General features: G+C 35.3%; 1 protein-coding gene across 1 annotated transcript; it reads right to left on the reverse strand.

The window, feature by feature from the left end:
• Positions 1-1,003: 1,003 nt before the first annotated feature.
• Positions 1,004-24,530, reverse strand: MYCT1 (MYC target 1). Its single transcript, XM_080805674.1, has 2 exons — positions 24,379-24,530; positions 1,004-3,839 (listed from the first exon to the last, which is right to left on the reverse strand). The coding sequence occupies exons 1-2, from the start codon at positions 24,428-24,430 to the stop codon at positions 3,328-3,330; spliced, it is 564 nt and encodes a 187-aa protein (XP_080661800.1). The 5' UTR covers positions 24,431-24,530; the 3' UTR covers positions 1,004-3,327.
• Between the last annotated feature and the right edge of the window lie 951 nt (positions 24,531-25,481).

Consider the following 25,481-nt stretch of genomic DNA (forward strand, 5'->3'; position numbering starts at 1 on the left):
TTTATTCCTTTATCAATTTAGAACTGAATGTTTTCTATATCCATCTGTATGAGCTAATCATAACTTAAAGATATTGACCATTTTGTTTGCCATATGTAAGATGAGTCTATCTTCCTCCTCTTCTCTTTCTCGTCCTTCTTCTTTTTCCTCCTCCTCTTCCTCCTTCTTGCTTTTAAACTTTGGATAAATTTATCTTTTGATGGACACAATTACAGAATTTTTCAGATAATCAAAGCTATTAATATTTTTCTTTGTAATTCATTCCATCCCTTTTGTGCATAAAAAGCGTTCCTTTTCTGTTTCATGGATTTGCTAAACATCTTAAATTCCTCTCATTTTAATACTCTCTGTATTTAAAATGTTTATTCAAACTCAGAGGTACAGGGGAGCATATTGGTGATTGCCAGAAGTGAGGGGATGGTGGAAACGGGTGGTGGTCAAAAGATACAAACTTCCAGTTATAAAACAATAAGTTCTGGGGATGTAGTGTATAGCATGGTGACTATGGTTGATAAAACTGAATTTTATTTGAAAATATACAATCTAAATTAATGTTTCAACAAAAGCATACTCATCATCTATCTGCATTAATAATTAAAACATCTTATTCTATTTATTTATGGTGTTACTTGTTTTTAGTTACACATTTTTTATATAAAATAAAAATTTGTGTCTCAAGAGTAGATAAAGAATGGTCTAGATTAGGCTAAAATACCAAAGTAAATACGAGATATTCACAGGTCACTCAATATATAAACTGCAAATCTGGGGCGCCTGGGTGGCTCAGTGGGTTAAAGCCTCTGCCTTCGGCTCAGGTCATGATCCCAGGGTTCTAGAATCGAGCCCCCACATCGGGCTCTCTGCTCAGCAGGGAGCCTGCTTCTCCCTCTCTCTCTGCCTGCCTCTCTGCCTACTTGTAATCTCTGTCTGTCAAATAGATGAATAAAATCTTTTTTAAAAAATAATAAATAAATAAATAAATAAATAAACTGCGAACCAAACTGACATCAGTTTAATTTTATTTCATAATCAACTAAACATTTCAAATTAAACAGATACAACTTAAAAAGTCCCTAGTTTTTGTTTTAATTTCACATTTCATAAATTGCATAATATTTATAAGATATTCATTTTGACTGTTCCATAACTTGGGGAGGGGGGTGGCAACAGTTCTGCCAGATGGTTAAATTCACCAGAAGATTTTTACTCCCATTTTCCTAATTTGAGAGATAGAAAGCAATTTTTATTCCCAATATAAATTCTAGACAAAAACCATACATTTCGCTTATTTCTCATATTAAACATTAAGGATGACATGCAAGCAAAAGATAGCCTTGTTACTAAGTTAATGCTCTCCTGAAATCTTACATGGCTAATTAATAATCTTAATTGCTGAATTTGTTAAAAACCAACTTACAACAAATTGGTTATCCTCTAAACTATTCTTTCTTTCTTTCTTTTTTCTTCCTTCTTTCTTCCCTTCTTCCTACCTTCCATTCTCCCTTCCTTCCTCTCTTTCCTTTCTTTTTTTCGTTCTTTATGTTACATTAGAGAGCATCAATCTATAGGCATCATTAAGAATACTTGTCCTTGAGGAACAACGGAAAACATATGCTAAATACAAATATTAAAGAAAATGCTATACACAATCTCTCACTACATAGAAATTATTACATTCTTGAGCCATATATAGACGCAATATCTGTAAGCACTGCATTACAGAAACCAAAATGAGAATACATTTTTCTTCACTAGAAATCCCAATGTTCAGAGAAATAAACGAACAGCAAAATAAGCTAGCTAGTCACTATATCAGTTATGAACCACAGGCCTTTTGAATAATACTGCAGTGAACGCGTGTCCTTAAGTGAAAAGGGGTAGCCACAGGCATTTGCCACTGAAGCCCTCCGGTACCCATATTTGGGAATGTACCTTTCTTTATGAGGGTGGCCTTCTGTGGAAACAGGCTCGTTAAGTAACCGTCTGCACCAAGGACCATATGACATGGTGTAATCATTGTACAAAGACTGTTCATAGGATCTGAGGTTGAAATTCATAGGAAAGCACACAAGGGATGATGCCTGATGAGTCGATCCAGGAAGGAGAATTCTTCATGGCTGTAACATGTATTTCATGACAGACTCTCTCCCTACGGACCATTATTTGTTTGCCTGTAAAGTTCCAGGAGAAAGTCCCTAGATAAAGTGCTTTCCCAATTGCTAGATTTAGATCTAAGAAATACAATTTATCCCTTAGGAAAAATATAAGCTCAGTGTTGAAGTTTGTTTTTAGGTCAACGAATTGCATTTGCTGTTGTTTTTCTAACAACATAACTGCAACAGTGAAGAAAAGTTAAACTTCTCAGTAAACCCATGGATTTTGCCTCAGCGATGTAGGTAACAATTCTTGTGAAAGGCACAAAGAGTCTGGGGGGGAAATAAGGGTCAAAACTGAAGTGTTCTGGGGCGCCTGAGTGGCTCAGCCGGTTAAGCCTCTGCCTTCAGCTCAGGTCATGATCTCAGGGTCCTGGGATCGAGGCCCATGTCAGGCTCTCTGCTCAGCAGGGAGCCTGCTTCTCCCTCTCTCTGCCTGCCTCTCTGCCTACTTGTAATCTCTCTCTCTCTGTGTCAAATTAAAAAACAAAACAAACAAACAAAAAACAAAACAAAACAAAAAAACTGAAGTGTTCTATAACAGCCACAGAGATTCCCTACCTTTGCCTGGTCCCCACACCTCTCAAAAATGAGTGCCATGAAGGAACTTTAAAATCTCTGTTTTGTCATTTTTATGCTGATATAATCCATTAAAAATCCAGGTTTGTAAGATGATTCGTGTCATTCTAAAAACAGGAAATTAGAATTCCTTAGGATAGGTTTATTTTTAAAAAGTGACATAGTGACTTTTTTCCCTTTATAGTCACATCGGACAGTGAATGAGGATTGTAAACCACAAATATCTGAAATTTTAATTATTTTAGTCTAAAATATATATGTGTGTGTATATGTACACACATATATATATGCTGTATCCCAGCTGAGTCTTAGATAAGAATCACTGTCTTTAATACCCTTCACGTCGAGTACAAAATACATAAATAGATAACTAGTTGGAAAATATTACTATTTTGTGAGTCACAAGGAAGGAAAACACGCATTCAAAGAAACTATGATTTACATTGTAACGTCCAACTGATCCAGCATTAAGTCAGCTTGGAAACTCATTAGCCGTTTGGGCCACGCCCTCAAAATTCCGTTTAGCCTAGTTGTAATTTTGTGTCAGTAAAAGACAAGTAAAGGAAGAAACAAATAAAAAGCAAAAGCACGGGCCTCAGGAATCCGGGAACGCCTTTATGATTGACTCATAGGCCGGTGGAGGCGGTGTGGAAAAGCCCATTCGAAGACTGTGACTGGACCAGTGGAAATCAGGGCGGCCCAGACTGTGCGAAGTGCCGACGGCGGGAACCGTGCTGCGACAGGGCAGAGTCATCAGCTGGCTGTCCGTGTCCACTGGCAGTGGGGGACTTTGCAGAAAGGGGTGGAAAGTGGAAGCCCGGAAGCTTGATTTTCTTGGAAAGGAATTTGCTTGTTCCAGGGAAGCTTGTCGCTGGAAGGTGAGACTGGCCAGGCTGAGGTTACTGCGCCGTTCACAGCCACTGCGGCGGTAAAATCCAGTTCTGCTGAGGCCGTGGTGGTACGAAGACCTCGATCGCCGACTGGAGCTCCACTGCGAGATGGGGGCGCTGGCTCTTCTTCGAGACAAACAAACAAACAGAGCCCAGATAAACCCTGCGATGACGAGCACAATTGCGATGGACACTGTGAAGGACGTTATGACATCCTCTGAAACAAACAAGCAAAAAAAAAAAAAAAATCAAATAGGTAATTTAATTTGTAAATCGGCGTTCAATGAAAACCACAGGGCAAAACACAAATAGTAACTTTGGAACGTGTCATCAATTGAAACATTCTGAATTAGGGAAATAAAAGACAGTACTAGATGCATAGGAATGCCCGCTGATATGTTTCCATTTTTTAAAGCAAAATGATATAAAATGACATGTTTAGCTGTAGCATTCCCGTTGCTTATGCTATTTTCTCACCTAAAGAAATAAATAATTAAAAAAAAGTATTTTCTTTAAAGGCTGTCCCTTAGTTCATAAATTTTTATAAGGCTGCAAATACAGTCCAAAGATTATTTCCTTTTGAGTTACAGCGGTCACAATGCGCCAGAAATTGATAAAGGATTTTGTAGTCAAATTGGACTTTGCTTTTTCCTGTCTGCTTTCATCGACCCCAGTGATGTCTTCCACCTGCGGGCTTCATGATGTCTCACTTCCTGTCCTCCTTCTGAGAAGGAAGTGATGAGCTAGAACCATCTGGTTGGCTGACTGATTTATGTTTGATTTCCTGAGCTCCTGGACTGTACGCTGTATCTCTGACTCACTGATGACACGACCTATGCAGACTACTGTGCTCTTTCTTAGACCACCAGTGCCAGGTCTTGCTGCTATCATGCCCTCATTGTGCTCACGAAATTTTTATCTCCTGAATCCATAGAATCTCTGCTATACATCAGCACCCTTCAATTCACAGAACTTGTATTTGTCCGGATTTCCTGTTCAGGGGCAGGGGAGCTGTTTTCCCAAAGTGGAAATTCTACCTTACTGCTTCTTGTGAACTGAAAGCCTATTTTTTTAGTAAAGCTTCATAGCAGAGCCCCTGCCCTGAATGTAAAGAAACTCTGGATGTTAGAAAACCCCTTCAGCCTTATCACTCCCCACATTTCCCTACCCTCCACTCCATGATCTAACCCACTGGTCATGTTGACCCTCTCACTATCCCAAAGCCTGCCTTTTTCTCTGAAGCTCTGTCCTTTTCCACCCATTTTTCATTCTGCCTAGACACGAGTTTTAAATTTCTTTCTGAAGAACCTATTCTTCAAGATTCATTTCAAGTACTGCTTTTTGGATAAAGACTCAAGTTTCTGTCTTCTGTCTTCTAGTTGCTGTGAAGAGGGAAGCTGTCTTATCTAATTGCTCATCTAGGGATTCTGCACGGAGATGACCATGGACTGGCAATTAGCTAAGCCGGGTTTTGAGAGTGTGAAAACAAGAGAAGGGATACAAGTGCTTTGAAGTTCCTCCCATCAGGAGGTAGCGTCTACTTCCCACCCCTCAAAGCTGGGCCAGCTTCACCCCTTGCTTTGACCAGTAGAATGGGATGGGCACGGAACTGCAAAATGAAGACTAAGCTTCAAGGGGTCTTTCAACTTCTGCCCCTGAGTCTCTTAGAAGCCCTGTCACTGCCAGGCATCTGACAAGCCCAGCCTACTGATGATGAGAGACACATTGGACCCGTTACCACTATTGCCCTGGCCAAGAGCCTGCCACCTCCAAACCCACGAAGGGGGTCATCCTAGATAATTCAGTTGTGAGTTAACCAAACAACTGACTGTGACCCATGAGGGAAAACCAGCAGAAAAAACCTATTCAGCTGATCCCAGGCCAAACTCCTGACCCACAGAATTGTGAACTAAATAAGTGATATCTTTAAGCTACTATGTTTGGGGGTACATGGTTACACAGAAAAAGCTAACCAATTCAGAGTTCTCAAGTCAGCTTTATCGCTAACACATAGTGTGATTTTTAGGAAATTTGTTTGGACTCATTAGTTTTTAAATCAGAAAGTTAGATTTTATGAGTACCAAGGGTTTTTTTTTTTTTCAGTTTATTGTTGTAATCTAGGGTAATATATAGAAAATCTGTAATACAGAAATAGCAGAACCAACCAATGTTAATAAATACATATCTTAGGGGAGGAAAAGTGAACCATAATTTTACTTCATGTAATTACAATATAATGCAATTTATGAGACCAAACAATCATACATAAGAAAAATCATTGCTCCTTAATTTTAGTATATATTTGGTGTTCTTACACTTTATATTACCACATTTATCTCCTGTGTCCAGACTATGTATGTTTTGTTCTACTTTCACAAATACTTATATCAAATTCCTCTGAAACAGCTGATTATATCAAATCTAAACAACAAATTTTTTATAATAGGGAGATGACTTCCTAATTACAAGATGATTTAGAACAGCTCTGCTAAACCAAGTACTGTCCTTCCAAAATGTGTCTCATAAAAATAATATTGACTCAGCCTTCAAATGCAACCTCTTGCAACAGGCTTTATCTGGAAAAAGCAAATAAATAATAAATACAGTCAGAAACTAAAATCAGACTTATTGGTTATATAGTAACATTCAAATTTAACTTGTAACTATCAGTGCTCCAAATATTTGGAACCTAAAAAGGAAGTTGTAGGAATTTTGGATTGCCAAGACAATGTCAGCCATGTAAATCAGGATTTCCCAATATTTCTTTTGAAAACAAGATGCACAAATAGAACTATACAAAACCCAGGCCTTCAGCATAATTAGAAGACAAAGAACATCCAAATTTCAAGTTACCTAGAAAGTAAACTGATAAAACAGGTACCAGTACATTCTCCCCCATGCTTCTACCTCAAGTCTTCACTGAGAGGAACGACAATTTCAGAAAAAGTATGAATATAATGAAAACATATTCTGTTCTCTGAAGGCAACAACTATAGTCAAGTGACTTTTAGATGTACGCAGGAACATGAGGAAGCAGGCTTGGAAAGCAATCCTTCCCTGAGGAAGAAGAAGATAAAGTGTGCAGTCAAAAGATTACATCATGTAGGATTCCATTTACAGGAAATGTCCAAAATGAGGAAAACTATGGCAAAAGCAGATTAGTGATTGCCTAGGGCAGGTGGGTGGGGTGGAAGGGAATGGGAGGGGTTGCTGATGGCCAGAGGTTTCTTTTTGAAGGATAGAATGTTCTCAAATTAGACGGGTGTGATGGTCACATAACTCTGTGACTATAAAAAAACATTTAATCATACCCTTTAAATGGGCGAATTATATAAGATGCGAATTATGTCTCAATAAAGGCGAATTACGGCTCAATAAAAATAAATTGTTTTTCTGTTAAAAACAGAAAAAGAAAAGGAGAGGTACTTTTTGGAAACCACACAATGAAGAAGAGAAGAGGGGGAAATGAAGGGAAAATTTAGGATCTTTCAAGATAAAAAAAAAAAATTAGGAAAAAAGGACACATAATTCCTCCCCACCTCTATCCTTTAAAAATAAAAGTCCACCAATAAAAGCATACCCTGCTGCACTGAGGAAAGAAGGAACCTGAATGACTCTTGGGACTTTGACATGGGCAGGTGAGAGAGGATACGAGTATCATTCTTCCAAACCAGGAAGAAATGTCAGATTATGGGACAAGGCGAAGTTGGTATTGGAAGATGCCAAACTTGAATGCCCTTGAGATACTCATTTGGAATTAGAGTTACATAAATATGGAGCTTAAAGGGAAGCAGAATTGGGACTCTCCGTGCTATAGGCGACTTGCTGCTATCCATGGAAACCACTTTGACTAAAAGTAAGAGTGCATTTATAGAAGTGAGTTGAGAATAGACTTCCAGGAAAATCACAGTTTAACAGGTGGCAGAAGTAAAAAAGGAAACAAAGAAGGACAAATTTGGGAGGTTTGAGGACACAAAAAAATATGCTAGCACTGAATCAAAGAAGAGAATTTTAGGTCTAACTAATTACTGGCTACATGCCCCAGAGACATTTATCTATTCATTTATTTAACATGTAAAGCACCCACTAGATACCAAGTAATGCTAAGTTTACAGGCAAGTCTTTTAACTCCACTTTGGTGGAGTTTTCTACATTCTATAAAACTTCCATACAGTCTTATATAGACTTATATAGATTAATCTGTAAGATAAGAAAAATGTCCTTGAATCCCGAAGTGAGGGTGCTATGGGCCACGAAGCCCAGAGCAGATTGAGGTCAGATGATGGAAAGTCACGAGTGCCTCTCCAGAAAGTTCAGTCTCTCTACTCAGGCAACACAAGCAAAAAAGAGGGTTAAATAAAGTGACCCATTAGGAAGGACAGAATATAGAGCTAGTAGCAATAAATGAGATAGACCCAGGCCCAGAGCAGGGTGGATAGTAAAACGAGTCTGGACATGCCTGCCATGATTCAGATATGCAATAGTGGTAATGACTTAGTCTGGGAAGTGAGAGTAAGAATAGGAAGGGGAAAACTTGGTCATGAGAGACCCAAAGTCAAAAGAATCTAAAAATTATTCCAAAGTATTATACCTTCTAATGCACTAGAAATAAGACATGGTCGGGGGGGATACCTAAACTGAGGTATAGAGGATTTTGCTCCTAAGATCTCAATTATGATGTTATATTCTAGCAGTAACTTGATAAGAAGATTAAATCATAATGTTTTAGGAAGGGTTAAGTATCTGCTCATTTTATGATATTTATATGCCTTTACTACATTATGTAAGTTTATGAGAGAATAGATTTGCTCAAATTTTTATTTGTATTGTGATCATTAACATTAAATTTCCATTAAGATTTGGTCACTTGTAATGGCTACATAAATTCTATACTTCACTTAAAAATGTTTTAATTGCTCTAGAAAATAAATAAAAATCATGAACTACTCAAATATTTCATAGAACTAAGTCCTTCATCTTCTTTTCAAGTGAGTCCAGGCAATTTACAAAATTTGGCACTTTGGTTTAAGAAAAGAAACTAATTTTACCTTACTTCAGTGAGTTTTTGGTAATCTTTGTTTCTGTGAGAAATATTGCATATAATTTGAATAATTCCTTATTGTCTGTTTTTAAGTGATCAGTCATTCTCGGAAAAGTTTATTTATAACGTATACCCCAGAGAAACCATGAGTTAATTATGATGAGAAACGCTTGAATCAAAGAGTCTGAACAAAATCACTCAGAAATGTTATCTTCCTATTTAGAATAATGAATGAATGATAAACTCCGGTTCATCTAGATGTTGTACTTTTGAATAGGAAAATAATGCACTAGGTAGAGACCTAGTATGTAAACTTTAAGTTCCTTCTAAATTTGGACCAAATTTAAAACCTCAGAAAGTTTGAATCAAAGCTTTAGGAAAACTTTGATATTTGGAAAAATATAATTTATATTAAAAAATGCAACCCTGTTTTTATTTCATTATTTTGTAAAACACTATAGTATGTTTGGGGCACCTGGGTGGCTCAGTGGGTTAAAGCCTCTGCCTTCGGCTCAGGTCATGATCCCAGGGTCCTGGGATCAAGCCCCGAATCTGCATCGGGCTCTCTGCTCAGCAGGGAGCCTGCTTCCTCCTCTCTCTGCCTGTCTCTCTACCTACTTGTGATCTCTGTCTGTCAAATAAATAAATAAATGAATAATCTTAGTAAAAATTAAAAAAAAACTATAGTATGTTTCTAATTTAATTAATTTATAGGTTGCAGGCACTATTTTTCATGTGTTATATCACATAATTCCCATGCAACCCCATAATGGAAATACTTTATTTCTTAAGATCATTGTCAGAAAAAGTAATCTAAAATGAAAGTGAAGAATTTAAAATGCATAAAAAATATATCAACTTATACTAGGTTTTTTAAAAAGATTTTATTTATTTATTTATTTGAGAGAGAGAGAGAGAGTGTTGAGCAGGGAGAGGGACAAAGGGACAAGCAAGTCCCTGCTGAGAGGGGACCCCAACACAGGGCTTAATCCCAGGATCCTGAGATCATGACCTGAGCCAGAAGTCTGATGCTTAACTGACAGAGCCACCCAGGCACCCCAATTCTATACTAGATTTGGTAACCTGTTACAAACAGAAATACATGGGGAAATTGTGCTAAAGCAGTATTATGCATTCTATACATATATTCTCCAGGATCAACAGCCTCTACTGGAGAATTTTAAATATAAACTTCAGATACAGAATTACAGATAAAGGTTTGCAGCAAAAACTCTTAGAAGTGTCTTTGCTCTGAATCCCAATTTTATTGATATTGAAATAGTGTCTAAGGTTTATGTGGTAGAACTAAGTTAGTTTATCTTAATAATTGAATACTGACAACTAGCACTGATCAGGGGACTATTGCTTTTACTTATGTATGACATAAAATGAGAAGACAAATACTCGTTTGCAAAGTATATGCCCCTGCTTTTAGGTATAAAGCAATGTAAACGCTAGAGTCTGATTGAGGTTTCTAAATATCTCAGCATATAAGCAGACATAACATATGATATTAAAGAGATACATTCACTTCATTTCAACTAAATCGAGATAAAACTAGAATCTTGAAAGAGAAAATAGATTTAGTTATCCAGTAAAGAAGCATTTAGGGGTGCCAGGAATTTCTATGCACAGTCTCAGTGTTTGTACCCTTTGAGATTCTCTATCACTGTCTCTCCTAACAAATAAAATGTTCCTAATGGTTTCTTTATTGAAAAATAGCATAAGGTTCTGTTCCAAGAAAAAAAAATAGAAATTTTTAAAATGTAGAATCAAAGTAAAATAATGTCTTCTCTATTAAATTGAGAAAATTAGCAAAGGCAACCAAAAGACATGGGGTGAGAAATAGATTTCTGTGCCAGATGATTGTTTGATTTCCAAAACACATTATTCTGACATACGAAAACAAGAGTAACATTTAAACTCCAGTAGACCAGTGGTTAAAGAATATGTTCTAGGGCACCTGGGTGGCTCAGTGGGTTAAAGCCTCTGCCTTCAGCTCAGGTCATGATCTCAGGGTCCTGGGATCGAGCCCTACATCGGGCTCTCTGCTCAGCAGGGAGCCTGCTTCCTCCTCTCTCTCTCTGCCTGCCTCTCTGCCTACTTGTGATCTCTGTCTGTCAAATAAATAAATAAAATCTTTAAAAAAAAAAAAAAAGAATATGTTCAACCATCAAAATCTTCTTAAGTGAAAAATTTCAGTTTTGGGGATAAAAAGATTATTTTGGAGACACCAAAACTAGAACAGTATTTCTAGGAGAGCAATTTGACAAGAAATCTACTTTAAATGATGATTCTTTATGGCTTCATAATATTTATATATAGTATTATAATATGATAATATTAAATATAATATTTAACATGGTAGAGCTATCATTTGTGCCATCATATAGAGTATCACTAAATATATTTAATATAATATTAAATATAATATTTAACATGGTAGAGCTATATTATCTATAACATTTAAGATATTAAAATATTAAATATAAGAAAGCAATCTAAATTTGGGGAAATGGTAGGCAGGATAGGTAATAATGACAAAAAATACCATGTTACTACTGTGAGTAGACTATCTAGCGTTATACAGATATCTGAAAAAGATTAAATAACAAATTTTAAATATACATGACAATCATGAGAACACTATATATGCATTAACAATAAAAGAGTTACACTTTCAATGAATATAAAATAAGATGGAACTTACAGAACTTATCAAAATAACATTAAAAAAATCATACTCCTTTTGATATGGATTTGCTTGATTTTCATCATTCAGTTGAGTGCATGTATCATGAAAATGACTTCCTAAAACATAAAGTCAGTCAAATACCTGTTTAGAAATTATCATACTAATGCTTATGCCATTGCTCTATGTGTAGAATTTTTTAATAGTTACAAATGTTAATAATGACATGAGTCTCTAAGACTGGCTGAACTATTGGTAAAAAGCTTATCTTGTTAAGCTTTTTTAAATATCAAAACTGCAAAAACAAGTGTAGAAATACAGAAAAGCAATCAGAAAGAAATGCCAAGTCATTTTTTAAAATTTTTTATTAAGTTTAATTAACATACAGTGTTAAATTAGTTTCAGATGTACAGTATAATGATTGAACAATTCTATACATTTCTCGGTCTTCATCAAGGTAAGTGTCTTCTTAATACCCTTTAACTATTCAAACCTTAATTTTGGTATAGCCTGTTTCAGAATGGTCTTCCGTAGGGACTTTTTAAAATTTAACTGGAGTTAATAATTTTTCTGAATCAAACTAGAATCCAGAAAATATATAATGAAAACAGAATCTATTGGCCCTACAGCTTTAAATTTTCATATATATAATTCCATTCTGGCAGATTTTTGGTAATAAATTTTGGAAGCCTTTTTTTAAAAATGTGCTATTAAAAAAAATGTACCCGAAATATACAATGGCTCAGATATTTTTCTTAAACACAGTTTGCCTTCTTATTTATCAGTAATCTTAGGAGAGGAAAAGTGAGCCATAATTTTACTTCATATAATTACAATGTAATGCAATTTATGAGACCAAACAATTATGTTTAAAAATGCAGGTCTTCCTTTGAAGGCAAAAGGAACAAATTTTAACATCAGTAAGGTAAGTCATATAAATTAGGTATCCTTATCCTGATTTGTAACGTGTGGCTATATAAATAACAAAGGGCTGGTACATAAATCCTCAATGAATAATAACTCTTTCTACTAATAGTTGTATAACTTACTCAAGTTATTTGACCCTTCCTGACCTAATAATAATGGCCACTATAGCATCTTTCAATTCCAAGATTCTAATATTGAATCTGGCTTTCAGGACATCAAATCAATGCTTCAGAGGCTGTTCATAGTATTAAAATTTAGTAGAGGCCACCATCTAGTGGTCTTTTATTGAACTGTTCCAATATCTGAAAAGTGATTTTATCAGTGTCAACTGAATGGAACACTGATCAATTCATAAAACCTTTTGCAATTATAAGAATTAGAAGCTCTGTTAATACTAAAGCAAGCTCTCCTGTTCTTGGTACTGTAGAGTAATAGGAGGATAGTTCATGCAATAATAAGAATTTTACAAAAATATTTTTAAAGAGAATAACAATTTGACAATAATATTTTAGAGAATAACATAAGAGAAAACTCAATTAATTATAATAAAGTAAACAAAGACTAAGTATTTTCTATGTGTAGCTTATCTTCCAGTAAATCCCATTTGGTTTTTTCTTACAATATATGCAATATTCAACTCCTCTTATCTACTCTGTTATCTCCCTAGTTCAAGTGACCACCACCTCTGAGCTGAAATATTCAGACCCTCTCTCTGGTCTTCCTGCTTTCATCATCGCCTTCAGCCCCCAGCAACACTCTATTCTTAATACAGTAGCCAGACTGAACCTTTGAAAAATATAAGTCAAATCACATCAGTTTTTTTCTCCACTTCTCCCAGGGCAAAAGCAAACGTCTAAAAATGTTCTGTAAGTTCCCATCAGACCTTTTCTCAATTATCTGTGCTCATTTTTTACTCTTCCTCTGTCTTTGCTCCATCCACGCCATTCCTTAAACACACTGGATGTGCTCCTGACCTAAGGCTCTGACCGGTTGTCATCTCTTCCTGAAATTCCCCAGCTATCTCCATGGCTAACTTCAAGTCTTCACTCAGAAGTTGCTTACTTATTTAGGCCTACCCTGATCCCCCTATTTAAAATTTCATCTTGTCCCACCTCTGATGCCTAAAGTGCACTCTTGGTTTTCCTTTTCCTTCAAGATTAATAGAAACTAGACCCATATACTCTTTTTTAGAAGTAAATAAGATAGGTAAGTGTCATGGGCTATAAAAGTGTCATTACAAATGAAAGATAACTTAACTTACATCTAGAATGGTTAGAAAAAGCTTGATGAAAGAAATGAGATTTGAGTTGTCTTTTGTGCATGACTGTGGGTCAAATAAACAAAAGCCCGGAAGATTTGTAAGTGGTTTGACTAAGGGCATAGAGCATAAGCCATATTCGGAATATAATTGGTCAACACTGTTACTAGAGTACAAAGTAAATTCAAAAGGAAGACTGTAGCATATCTTTTTTTATATATGATTAATTAGCCTATAGAAAAGCACTGAGAGTAATTCAAAGATAAATATTAAAAATATATTTTTTTTTAAATCTGTTTGAAGCCATCAGAAACCTGCCAAAACTGCTAACTCAAAAGAACAAATTCCAGGAGAAAAAAAAAAAAAAACTCATGTGACAATAATCTATAAAGAGAGGCAAAAAATCTGAGTAGAATTCTGTGCAATTTAAGTAGATTTGGAAAACAAAAATTGGAGTTAAGAACTGCCAAGGCAGATGGACTCTGGGAACATTCCAGACACTGAATAGGGCCCCTGAAAAGCTACTCCCTAAGAGTGATAGCAAATAGGAGAAAGAGCAGACCTCACCAACGTAGAAATGCAAGTACGTATCAGATCAGATTAGAATAAGATGAAATGACCCCAACTAACTCCAGAAGAAAAATTAATTCCTTCTAGAAAAAGATAGTCTTATTCAGGGCCTTAAATTGTTTCTACAATGCCCAAAACAATACTGAGCATAAATAACAAATTACAAGCATTCCAAGAGACAAGATCAAATGAGCAAAAACTAAGAGAACAAGTATACTACAAAAAAATAACTATAAATTATCAAGATATTACAGTTATCAGACACAAATATTAAGATAACTGTGAGTTAATATGTTAAAGAAAATATATAACAAGTTGAAAATTTTCAACAAATAATGGGAACCCTTTAAAATAATCAAATAAAAATATCTGATGAAAGTCAGAAGATATTTTAACTGAATTATATTAAAAATATGAAATATCAAAACATGTAAAATACACCAAAAGCTGTGTGTAGAGGAAAATGTGTAGCTTTAGAGGCATACACTTAAGAAGAAGAAAGACTGAAAAATCAATGATATAAGCTTCTATATCAAGAAGCTAACAAAAAACAGCTAAATCAAACACAAGTAAAATGGAATACAGTAAATAATTAAAAGAAAGCAGAATGTAATGACATAGAACAAAGAAAAAAGGAAAGAGACAAAGAGGCAGAATTATCAAAACCAAATGTGGTTTCCATGAAAAAGAAAATCTAGTAAAAAATTGATTAACTACTGGTAGGAATGGTCAAGATAGGAAGCGGGGAAAAGGAGGGAGGGATAGTGAATTACCAATATCAGAAATTAAGAAGATGGTATTAGAACAGATTATGTAGGCAGTGAAAACACATGAAGAGAGGATTCCAAGTTAGCTTTTATGGACTGATTTTCCAGGTACAAGGACTAAGCACTGGAAACAACAATGCTTTCCTCCCTCTCAAAAAATCCTACCTAAAGGCAATGAATAAATGCCCAAATGTAAGTAGCTTATAGAGAGAAGTTGACACTTGGAAGACAATACCAAGCAGTAGGCGAATTTCCTAGTTTTCAAAACTTCTAACTAAGGATGGTTTCCAGTCCTAATTATGTCAGCAGGTAAAATACCAATTGAAAACCTACAGTATTTCCAGCTTGGAGAAACAGAGGACAGAGATTGTGGCAACCAAAGCTGCTTAAATATGAGAGAGAAAAATCTTAGAAAAGAGAATGCCAAGCATAGGATCTAAAAAGTTTATTGATAAACATTTCCCATATTTACAGCTGACTCCAGAACCACATCACATGTTTCAAATAGCACAGCTAGAGAACATAAAAAATTAACTGTCCTAAACTGATACCCGAGTGGCCCTCTAAGAGACAGGCTTTATAGATTTTTGTAGTTTGAGTTCTCAACAAAGTTATTTGCCTGTGAGAACAAACTGGGGGGGGGGGGGGACTCTTCAAGGTAATACAGCAGAATCCAAAGGCCCATTCAAAAGTCCATGATACAGTATAAAAGTACTTAACATATAGGGAAACAAGAAAATGTGACCCATTCTTGGGAGAGAAAGTAGTCAACAAAGACATAGCCTAAAATGACCAGATGTTGGAGTTAACAGATAAAATTTTTAAACTTGTATATTTAGGACTAATGATATGAAGGAAAGCATTCATAATGAGTGAAAAGTGGGAAATATTAGCAGAAAATACAAACTCTATAAAAGAACCAATTGGAGGTATTTGGGTGGCTCGGTTGGTTAGGGGTCTGCCTTTGGCTTGCGTCATGATCCCAGGGTTCTGGTATGGAGCTCCACATCAGGCTCCCTCTTCAATGGGAAGCCTGTTTCTCCCTCTCTATCTGCCTGCTGCTCCCCCTGCTTGCACACTCTCTCTCTCCCTCTCTCTCTGAAATAAATAATAAAATCTTAAAAAAAGAAAAGAACCAAATGGAACTAAGAATATCAAAACTAAGAAAATTCACTCAATGAATCTAACATTGAATTTAAGATGACAGTGAGACAAGGAGCACCTGGGTGGCTCAGTCAATCAAACGTCCAACTCTTGATTTCAGCTTGGGTCATGTTCTCGGGGTCATGATATACAGCCCCACGTTGGGCTCTATGCTCAGCAGGGAATCTGCTTGAGATTCTCCCTCTCCCTCTCCTCAATCATGTGTGCATGCATGCTTGTGCCCACTCTTTCTCTCTCTCAAAATAAATAAATAACATCTTTAAAAAAAGATAACAGTGAAATGAGTCAGTAAACTTAAAGATAAAATAATAGAGAGGGGCACCTGGGTGGCTCAGTGGGTTAAAGCCTCTGCCTTCGGCTCAGGTCATGATCCCAGGGTCCTGGGATTGAGCCCCACATTGGGCTCTCTGATCAGCAGGGAGCCTGCTTCCTCCTCTCTCTCTGCCTACCTCTCTGCCTACTTATGATCTCTGTCTGTCAAATAAATAAATTAAAAAAAATAATAGAGATTATACAATTTGAAAAATAGAGGAAAAATAATTGGTGGGGGGACAGAGTCTTGAAGAATTATTAAACAATATAAAAATATTTAATATATGTGTAATTATAGTACCAAAAGCAAAGAAAAGAGAGAATGAAGTTAAAATCTATTTGAGGAAATAAGGCTGAAGTTTTTCAAAATTAGTGAAAGAAATTAATTTACAGATTGAAGAGTCTCAGAATTACCAAGCAGGAAAATATATATATATATATAGAGAGAGAGAGAGAGAGAGAACCATGTATAGGCATGTCATAACCAAATAGCTGAAGATCAAAGATAAACTGAAAGCAGCCAAATTAAAAATAACAATGAAATAATGAAATATTACACTCATAAAATCTAATTATTGGACTAACTACTAATCTCCAGTAAGATACAATCATGTTTCAAAATAATTAAAAACTAATTGACCCAGAATTTTATATTATGGAAATTATCCTTTAAGAATACGGGTGAAATAAAGAATCTTTCAGGTGTAGGAGAAAAATTCATCCTTAGCAGCTCTACATTAAAAGTTTTGTTCAAGGAAATCTTTAGCTTGAAGGGTAATAATATCAGATTAAAGACTTAGATCTTCAAGAAGAAATAAAGAACATCAGAAATAGTATCAGTGTAAATAGAAAAGACTATTTTCTTTAAAATACACACACACACACACACACACACACACACACAGTAGATAGGTGATATCTAGGTAGATAGATTAGACTTGAAAAATTTTAAATCTGTTCAGCAAAAGACACCTAAGAAAATAAATAAGCAAGCCACAGACAGGTAGAAAACATTTACAAATATATATCTGACAACTGACTCATAACCAGAATATGTAAAAGACTTTCACAGTCAGTAATTAAAAAAGCAAACAAACAAAGAAACGGTAAAGAAAGTAAAAATGGGCCAAAGAAATGAACAGACACTTCTTTAAAATAGATATTCAAAGACAAATAAGCACAAGAGAAGATGTTAAATGTCAAGAATCAACACTTTTTCTTTCTGTGAAGACCCAGGTAGCAAATATTTTAGGCTTTTCAGGTCATACATTATTGAAATTACTCAACTCTGTTGTAGCACAAAACAGCATAAACACATAAACAGATGTCCCAATAAAACTTTATTTATAAAATCAAACAATACATCATATTTGCCTGTAAGTCATACCTTGCCAACCCCTGCTCATCATCATCAGCCATCAGGGACATACAAACTGAAACCACAGTAAGATAAAACTAAATACTGACCAGAAAAGCTAAAACCTAAAGGATTAAGAATAAAGAAGAGCTATTGGAAAAGATATGAAGCAACTGGAATCCTCATTCATTGTTGTAAAAAGTAAATTGCATAACCACTTTGGAAAAGGCTTGACAATTTCTTGTAAAATCAAACATACAGCAATGCTATGACCAGCACTTCCACTTCTAGGAAGTTATCAAGAATAATGAAAACACATATCAACAAGCGACTCTTACAGGAATATCTCTGTTACAGCTTTATTCTTAGTAGCCCAAAGAGTAAATACTGTATGATTTCATTTATATGAAGTTCTAGAACAGGCAAAGCTAATCTGTTCTAGAAAAAAAATCAAAATAATGGTTTCCTCTGGGGATGGTGTAGACGGGACTTGACCAGGATGTGAAATTAGGGAACTTTTGGGGTTGGTGATAATATTTACTGTGATTGGGGTTTGAGTTACTCAGGTGTGTACATGTTTGTCAAAATTCAGCAACTGTTCATTTATGATCTGTGTACTTCATTATTATTTATTTCACACATTTCACTGTAGGTAAATTTGGCCTTAAAAAAAAAGTATTGATGGGGTGCCTGGGTGGCTCAGTGGGTTAAAGCCTCTGCCTTCGGCTCAGGTCATGATTCCCAGGGTCCTGGGATCGAGCCCCGCATCGGGCTCTCTCCTCCGCAGGGAGCCTGCTTCTCCCTCTCTCTCTGCCTGCCTCTCTGCCTACTTGTGATCTCTGTCTGTCAAATAAATAAATAAAATCTTTAAAAAAAAAAGTATTGAATTCTGATTAATGATATACATTCTGATGTAATTAACAGGAAATATATCGAATCTGCTTTGAAATATAAACTAATAGATTGGTGAATAAAAAAAGTATTGTAAAAACGTCAATGACAGAACCTACATGGTAGACTTATGGGTATTCACTGTAAAAATCCCTTATGTGTTTCTGTATATTTTAACATTTTTGTAACAAAATATTGGAAAAACATATGAGAGAATATCCTGAACAACTTTAAGGCAATATATTTGGAAATTTAAGTGGGAAAATTTTTAGAAAATACAAATTTCCATACCTAATAGAAGAATCAATAGAAAATCTGGGTAGTCCACTATTGTTAAAGACAGTGACACCATCATTTAAAATTTTCCTATTAAAAATGCTATGGATAAAAAAAAATGCTATGGATAATCACAATGGTGAATTTTCTAAAGCATTTAAACAAAAAACAATGCCAATCTTGCACAACCTATTCCAGATAATAGAAATATAGGAAACACTTCCTAACTTTTTTTTTGAGACCTGCATAACATTGATACCAAAATGTAACCAAGCTACCACAAGAAAAGACTATTACAAATTTCTCTCATGAATGTAGATGCAGGAATTCCAAGGCCAGTGTCCTGTTAAAGGGTACAGGTTTCTAGGCTCATACTTACTGAATCATTATCTCTGAGCATGAAGCCCGTGAGAGATGCATTTTCAAATTTTTCTACATAACTCGGATGCACCAGTTTTATAAAGAAGCATTTATAAACACTTGTTTTTCAAGCTTTCTAGGTAACTGAGTTAAGGGAAATAATTGGTAGGCTGTTAATATGCAATGATGCATACATGTCCAAGAGTTTTAAAAACACAAATTAAGGGCATACATATGAAATATAATAGTATTTGTTTGCTATTTAGGAGGAGGGAATATAGAGGACATCATTGGGGTGTGTATGTCCAGTTCGTAAGCTCACTCTGTCCCCAGTTTCTCTGGAAACATCCTGCTCCCATCTGCTGGGGGTAGACTCTTAAAAGCCAGATTTTTATAGGCTAAGGAATAGAATTTTCAGCTACTAACCAAGGTTTTCTCCCCCTTGACACTTGATTCCCCAAGAAATCAATTCACAACTTTTCATCTCTTTGATTACCTTGGGGAGGATTAGTACTGTTAGCAAGCATACATAGAAAAAGAGAAAAACTAATGCTTAGAATTTCTAACTGGATTATTAAATATATAGAATAGAGGAAAGAAAATAGGTAAAAACCTTGAAAATCAGTTGTTTTGCTGTAGTTCACTAGATATTTTGAGAGAGGTAAGAGTGTTTTGTTGGTTGGTTGGAGTTTGAAAATGCTGAGTCTAAAGGACTCAAAAATATATCTTTTTATCATAAAGTACAGTATTGGGAAAAATGAACCACAGTCTATGAGTCATGTCTTTGTCAGTACAGGCTGCCATACAAAATACCATGGTCTACATAGCTCAAGCAACAGACACTTGTTTCTCATAGTCCTGGGGACTTGGAAGTCCAAGATCAAGGTGCCAGCATGGTCTGGGGGCTGGTGAGAGCTTCCTAGCTTGCAGCTGACCCTCTTCTCACTATGTCCTCACTTAACTTTTCCTCAGTGCACACTTGCAGAGATCGGGAGAGAGAGCAATCCCTCTTCCTTTTTTTCCTCAGGCCACTAAACCTATCAGGCAGCCCCCATGCTCATGACCTAATCTAAACCTAATTACCTCCCCATCTCCAAATACCATCTGTTGCACTGTTAGGGCTTCAAGGTATGGATTTGAAAGGGAATGACACAAACATTCAGTGCATAACAAGTCAATTATCAGAAGCAGTGCAAAAAACTCCTGGAGAGACAAGGAGAAGGGCTATAAAGTATGTGACTAGTAAGGTTTTGGAGAAGCCATCATCACTCCGTCTCTGCCCGTGATGAGTTAGTTACAGATTGATTTAGAGAATCCCAGAGAAGCTGGTATCCATTCTTAGCTTTCTGGGGTCCAAATGGGGAAGATGACAGGCTCCTCTGAGAAACCCTGGGTATCTGATGCGCAAAGTAGAAGTGAGGATGGTCGACATCGGAACATCTGAGTCTAGGGCACCTGATAAACAGCCCAACCTCAAGAGGCTTATGGGAGAGCATTCAATATTGTTCTGTACCATTGAGACAGATGGAAAATTACCTGAATGAAAGGCAGTAGACCAGAGGGGGCATAAAGAAAGGAAAAACCATTCCATTAACAAATGTTGCATGGACCACATGAGCCAGATTTTTATGGTAAGAGCCCTCAGCAGTGGAGACAAGGAGGGGAAGGGGAATGTCCTAAAAACAGATGAGAACTATGCATCAGCAGATGTCAGCAAAGACCAGAACTTGATCACGAATCAGAGGCCCTCTTCTTCCAATACCCTCCCTAGTATATAACCCCCATCCCCACCCTATGCCCTTTCCAACCTTAGAGAAAAGTCCTAAGGAAAAGGAAAACAGGGAGATCCGAAGTCACAAAATTTAAAATTATTTTGTTAAATCAGGTTAAACTTTTACACTGACGTTCAAAACTTTACACAAATCTGCCTCAAGTCATCACCACCAGGAACATGATGTGTTTTTGCTTCTGCATATTGGCTGATAATATTTCTCCCGAAATCCCTGAAATTGTCCAACTATGCCTTACTTGCATCACTAACACCTAACCCACTAACTAATATGTAGTGGGGTGTCAGTCAGCGCTTCTGAGTAAACTAATGAACTGGACCCGTAGATAAGTGATGAGTTAGTAAGTTAATGTAGGGAACATGAATGACTAAAATGCCCTTCCAAGGATTATCTCTCTCTTTCAACCTTATCTGACTTATAGGAACAGGTAAAAGCCTCATTTTTTCTTCTAAGAAAGATTTGGGGACCATCTCGGCCATTTTTTAAAACACTCATAACAATTGTTGCCGTTTTTGCATATATTGTCTTGTGTTACTCCATAATAAAATAGGCATATATTTGTATACATATGGAGAGAGAATCTCTAAGAGTGTGATATTCTTGAAGACAGACATAGTTTTGGTAAGAATTAAATGAGGTGAATGAAGACAAGCCCCTGAACCAATTATTCCCCCAATTTTTCACAGTGCAAGCCAAGAGAAAAAAAACACATGGTGAGGCAGGAAATTCAACCAAAACTATGTTTTCTTTAGGACTCTAAGTATCAAAAAGATAACCAAGGTTAAGGATACATGTGTATCCTTATTATCTTGTTTCATGAAGGCGAGATGCAGCAAACTTTTATAGGTTTGGTTCCCGCTGCTTCGGTGGTGAATGTTTATAGAGAAGGGAAATGCATTACAGAAAGCAAAAGTGGGAAACACACGGTGGTCTTCAGCTGGGTTGTCAGTCTCAAACCAGTTTTTTTGCTCCCTCTTGCACTGATTACTCTGATGCTTGGACACCATTAAGTAAGTTTTAGTGGGTGATTACCATGAAAATGCAAACTATTATTATTGGTAATAACCTGGTATCATTATCTTATTTTTCAGCATTTATTAAAGTAAACAAACAAACAGAAATCTTATCTGGAAAACTTTTTATACATTTCAAGTGTGTTAAGTTTGAGAAATTTATATGGTTCAATGCACAAGTTTTATTTTTCTCAACTATTCTATCTTTTTTCTCTAAATTTGAAATGTCAGGCAGGCAATTGACTTACAGTGCAATAGACAGCACATTGTACTCTATAAGGTTTTCAAAATAACGTATTTGTGGAGTCAGTGATCACAACAGATATCCATTTAGATACAAAAAATAAAAATATAAAAGGTCAGCATTTATAGCTTAGGAAATTTTTACATGTGGTATATTTACATTTAGATTTTTACATTTCACACTTAATATTTTTTTACCCCAGAAGAAATAATTAAATCTTTCATTTTTTTCCCTAAATCATCCCCAGTATATCTGCTCAACATATTTGTATTGGTTTTGTTAATGCTTATCAATGTAACACTCCACTTCCTGGTTTTCAGTATTTCCATCTATTTTTCCATTGTATTCACATACTAAGACAAAGAAACACCAGCAACTGTCTTTGGAACAATGAGTTTTAATTCCTTCTCCAGCACAAATTTTTATATTTAAAAAGAATCCGTTTTTTAGGATTGGCAAATAGACTTCAATTAAGCATTCTCTTATTAATTCAGATTCATTTTGTGATTATTACCCATGTTTCAGTCAGTGGCTAATAATTCCTTTTACTCAAGTGAACTTGAAATTTAACTTCAAATGGTCTGGAAAAAAAGCATATCTGGCTTTTACAGGTTAATTTTTACAGTAAGAACTACTTTACTTCTGACTAATTTATACAGTAAAAGTTGTAATGATGTTTAGTGTAAACACACTCTAGCTATGTTCAGTGTGTGTCTGATACATTCACTTTCTCTATAAATGAAGATATATATGTATATCATATATATATAATGAAGACATACATGCATATATATGTGTGTGTGTGCGTGTGTGTGTGTGTGTGTATATATATATATATATAACAAATATATATAAGGAAGACTTCCATAATTCTAAGGCGTATTGTGTGTTGGTGTCTACCTGGAATTACTTATCACCAAAGCTATTCTTTACAATATGCAAACATAACTTACTTTCTTCTTATTTTTTTTAATAATTAGATTAGGATATTCACTAATATCCCTCCTTTCCAGGCCTGAAGCAAACACAAAGAGTTGATGGTTAAAAAAAAAAAAAATGAATTAATTCCCTTCATGCACATTTGTATGATGGTAGACAGCTAGGTGAGGTTATTAGGGACGGTCAACACTGCTGTTCACTTTCACTGATAGTTTCCAAAGCATCCTCGCAAATCACAAAAGAAAGTATGAAATAGTTCTCTGAGGGAACTAAAAACTTGTTCTGGACTAATAAATAGGACTATTGATCTCTTCAGAAACTCCATTGTCTCCTTTAAAAAAATTTTTTTCCGAATTTAACTGAAATTTCTCCCTTTATTTTTAAAATTTCCCTGAATCCAAGAATAGTTACCAATTTTACATCTTAGCCCTTCTTCCCTAGCCCTTCCCTTCTTTAGCCTTGAAAAACTAGTTATTTCAACCTCAGCTTTACCTTGCTGTTGATGCCTAACTAACTAGTAGCTGTGTCTGAACTCAGCCAAAAAATACTTTTATACTGCTTCTTTTTCCCCCTGTGATAGCTTTCCTTTTAATATTATATGTGGTGTTGTTTCCAGTGAACTTTTTTACTAAACTTTTTTCTTCCTCTAATTTTATAAGATTCCTTATTTTATCTGTGTCGTCACATTCCTGAAGTATTGCTTTTGCTATTTTGATTCACTTTGGAAATTAAAGAGTATAACATTGACAGTGTAAGCTAAAGTAACCTCTATTCTTGATTTCATTAATATAATATATATAATTTATAACCTTAAGACAAATAAAACTTAATTTTCCAACAAAACCCACATTATCATATTCTAAACAATTACTTCCATCTTTTATTTTTCTCATTTTTATTCTCAGTATTTCTTAATTATATTTTTAACACCAGCCAAAATCTGTACTTGTTGCCCAGATTCTTCTTGAGTGTCTTCATAACCCACTTTAAAGATATTTTACATGAATATACTTATTATAATAAACCTATGAAAACTTAAATAATCAGTTTATGGTAAACAAAATGTCTTAGAGATTTTCGATGTTCTAATAAATTATGCAGTATATTTTCTGCATCCTAATTTTAAATTAAAAACAGTTAAAGAAAATATCTTACCCCAAAAGTTTTCTGGCCATGGACTCCCTAAACTTGTTGTGTTATTAGCCATAATATCCACAAGAAATAGAAGAGACAGAAGAAAAAAAGAAAGAAAGAAAAGCCAGTATGTCCAAAAGAAGCACTTTGATTCTATGTCTTTGTGGTTCAGCAAGAGAAAAATAATTTTCACACAACCCCTCATATACTTGTGTTTGCATAAAAGGAAACAAATGTATCATGTTTCCTGCTTTTATACTCAAATTAGCAACTGTTTTTCTTATCTTGGAATTCCACATGGTTCCTGAGACACGAAACAATTTCCCTCTCGTCATTTCCTCAGCTAAATTACTAAATTTTCTTCCTCTGGGTCACCTCCAAACTGCTTTTGGGGTAAGAGACTCCTTTTCTTGTTCCTTTTCTAACTCCTACTGATATTCATAGGAAGATTCCAAACTCTGAGCTACAGCACTGTGGGCTAAATTTATATAGGATAGAGAAATAGACCACTTCCAACACTAGACAAATAGATTTGTACAGTAAGTTGAGAAGGGTGGGGTGGGAAATTCTGGAAATCCATATTCTATTCAAGTACAATTAATTAATTTTATCTAATACCCATTTTTATAAATCTCAGTTATTTATTAAAATTCTTAACATGCCTCTTTTTTCCATTTGGCATGTTCATTTTGAAAAGTTATTCATGTCGTTTCTTAAATATTTATCTAAAATGCAATTTATGTTTAATTTTTTTATTTTTTATGTTCAATTTTTAATAAAAATTAAATATGACGAAATACTCTTTCGTTGGTATGTAAGTGTGAAAAGGATGATTTCCACAGTGAAAGAGCCTGTTTAAAACCAAGCAAGGGAAACATGAAAACCAACATTGATTGCAACAGAATGTTCAGTGCTGTAGGGAGAAGTACAATGATCACAGTAATGGTTTTCATGGAGGAGTCTGAGAAAAGTGATGACTTTTGTCCTCCATGGAAAATTATGAAAATAATTTTACCAAGGGGAGAGGAAAACATGGTAGGAGAGTCAATACGAATGAACATTGAATCAAAAAGTCAATATGAATGAATCATTGCAATTCACACAGGGAATATTGTGGGTGTGAC

The sequence above is a fragment of the Martes martes genome (genome assembly GCF_963455335.1).
Source record: "Martes martes genome assembly, chromosome: 6".
In the NCBI taxonomy this organism is placed as follows: domain Eukaryota; kingdom Metazoa; phylum Chordata; class Mammalia; order Carnivora; family Mustelidae; genus Martes; species Martes martes.

Coding starts and splice junctions, on each gene's coding strand:
- MYCT1 (XM_080805674.1), bottom strand. CDS start 24,430: ATGGCTAATAACACAACAAGTTTAGGGAGTCCATGGCCAGAAAACTTT. Junction 3,840..24,378: donor ATGGCCAGAAAACTTTTGGG/GTAAGATATTTT, acceptor TGTTTGTTTCAG/AGGATGTCATAACGTCCTTC.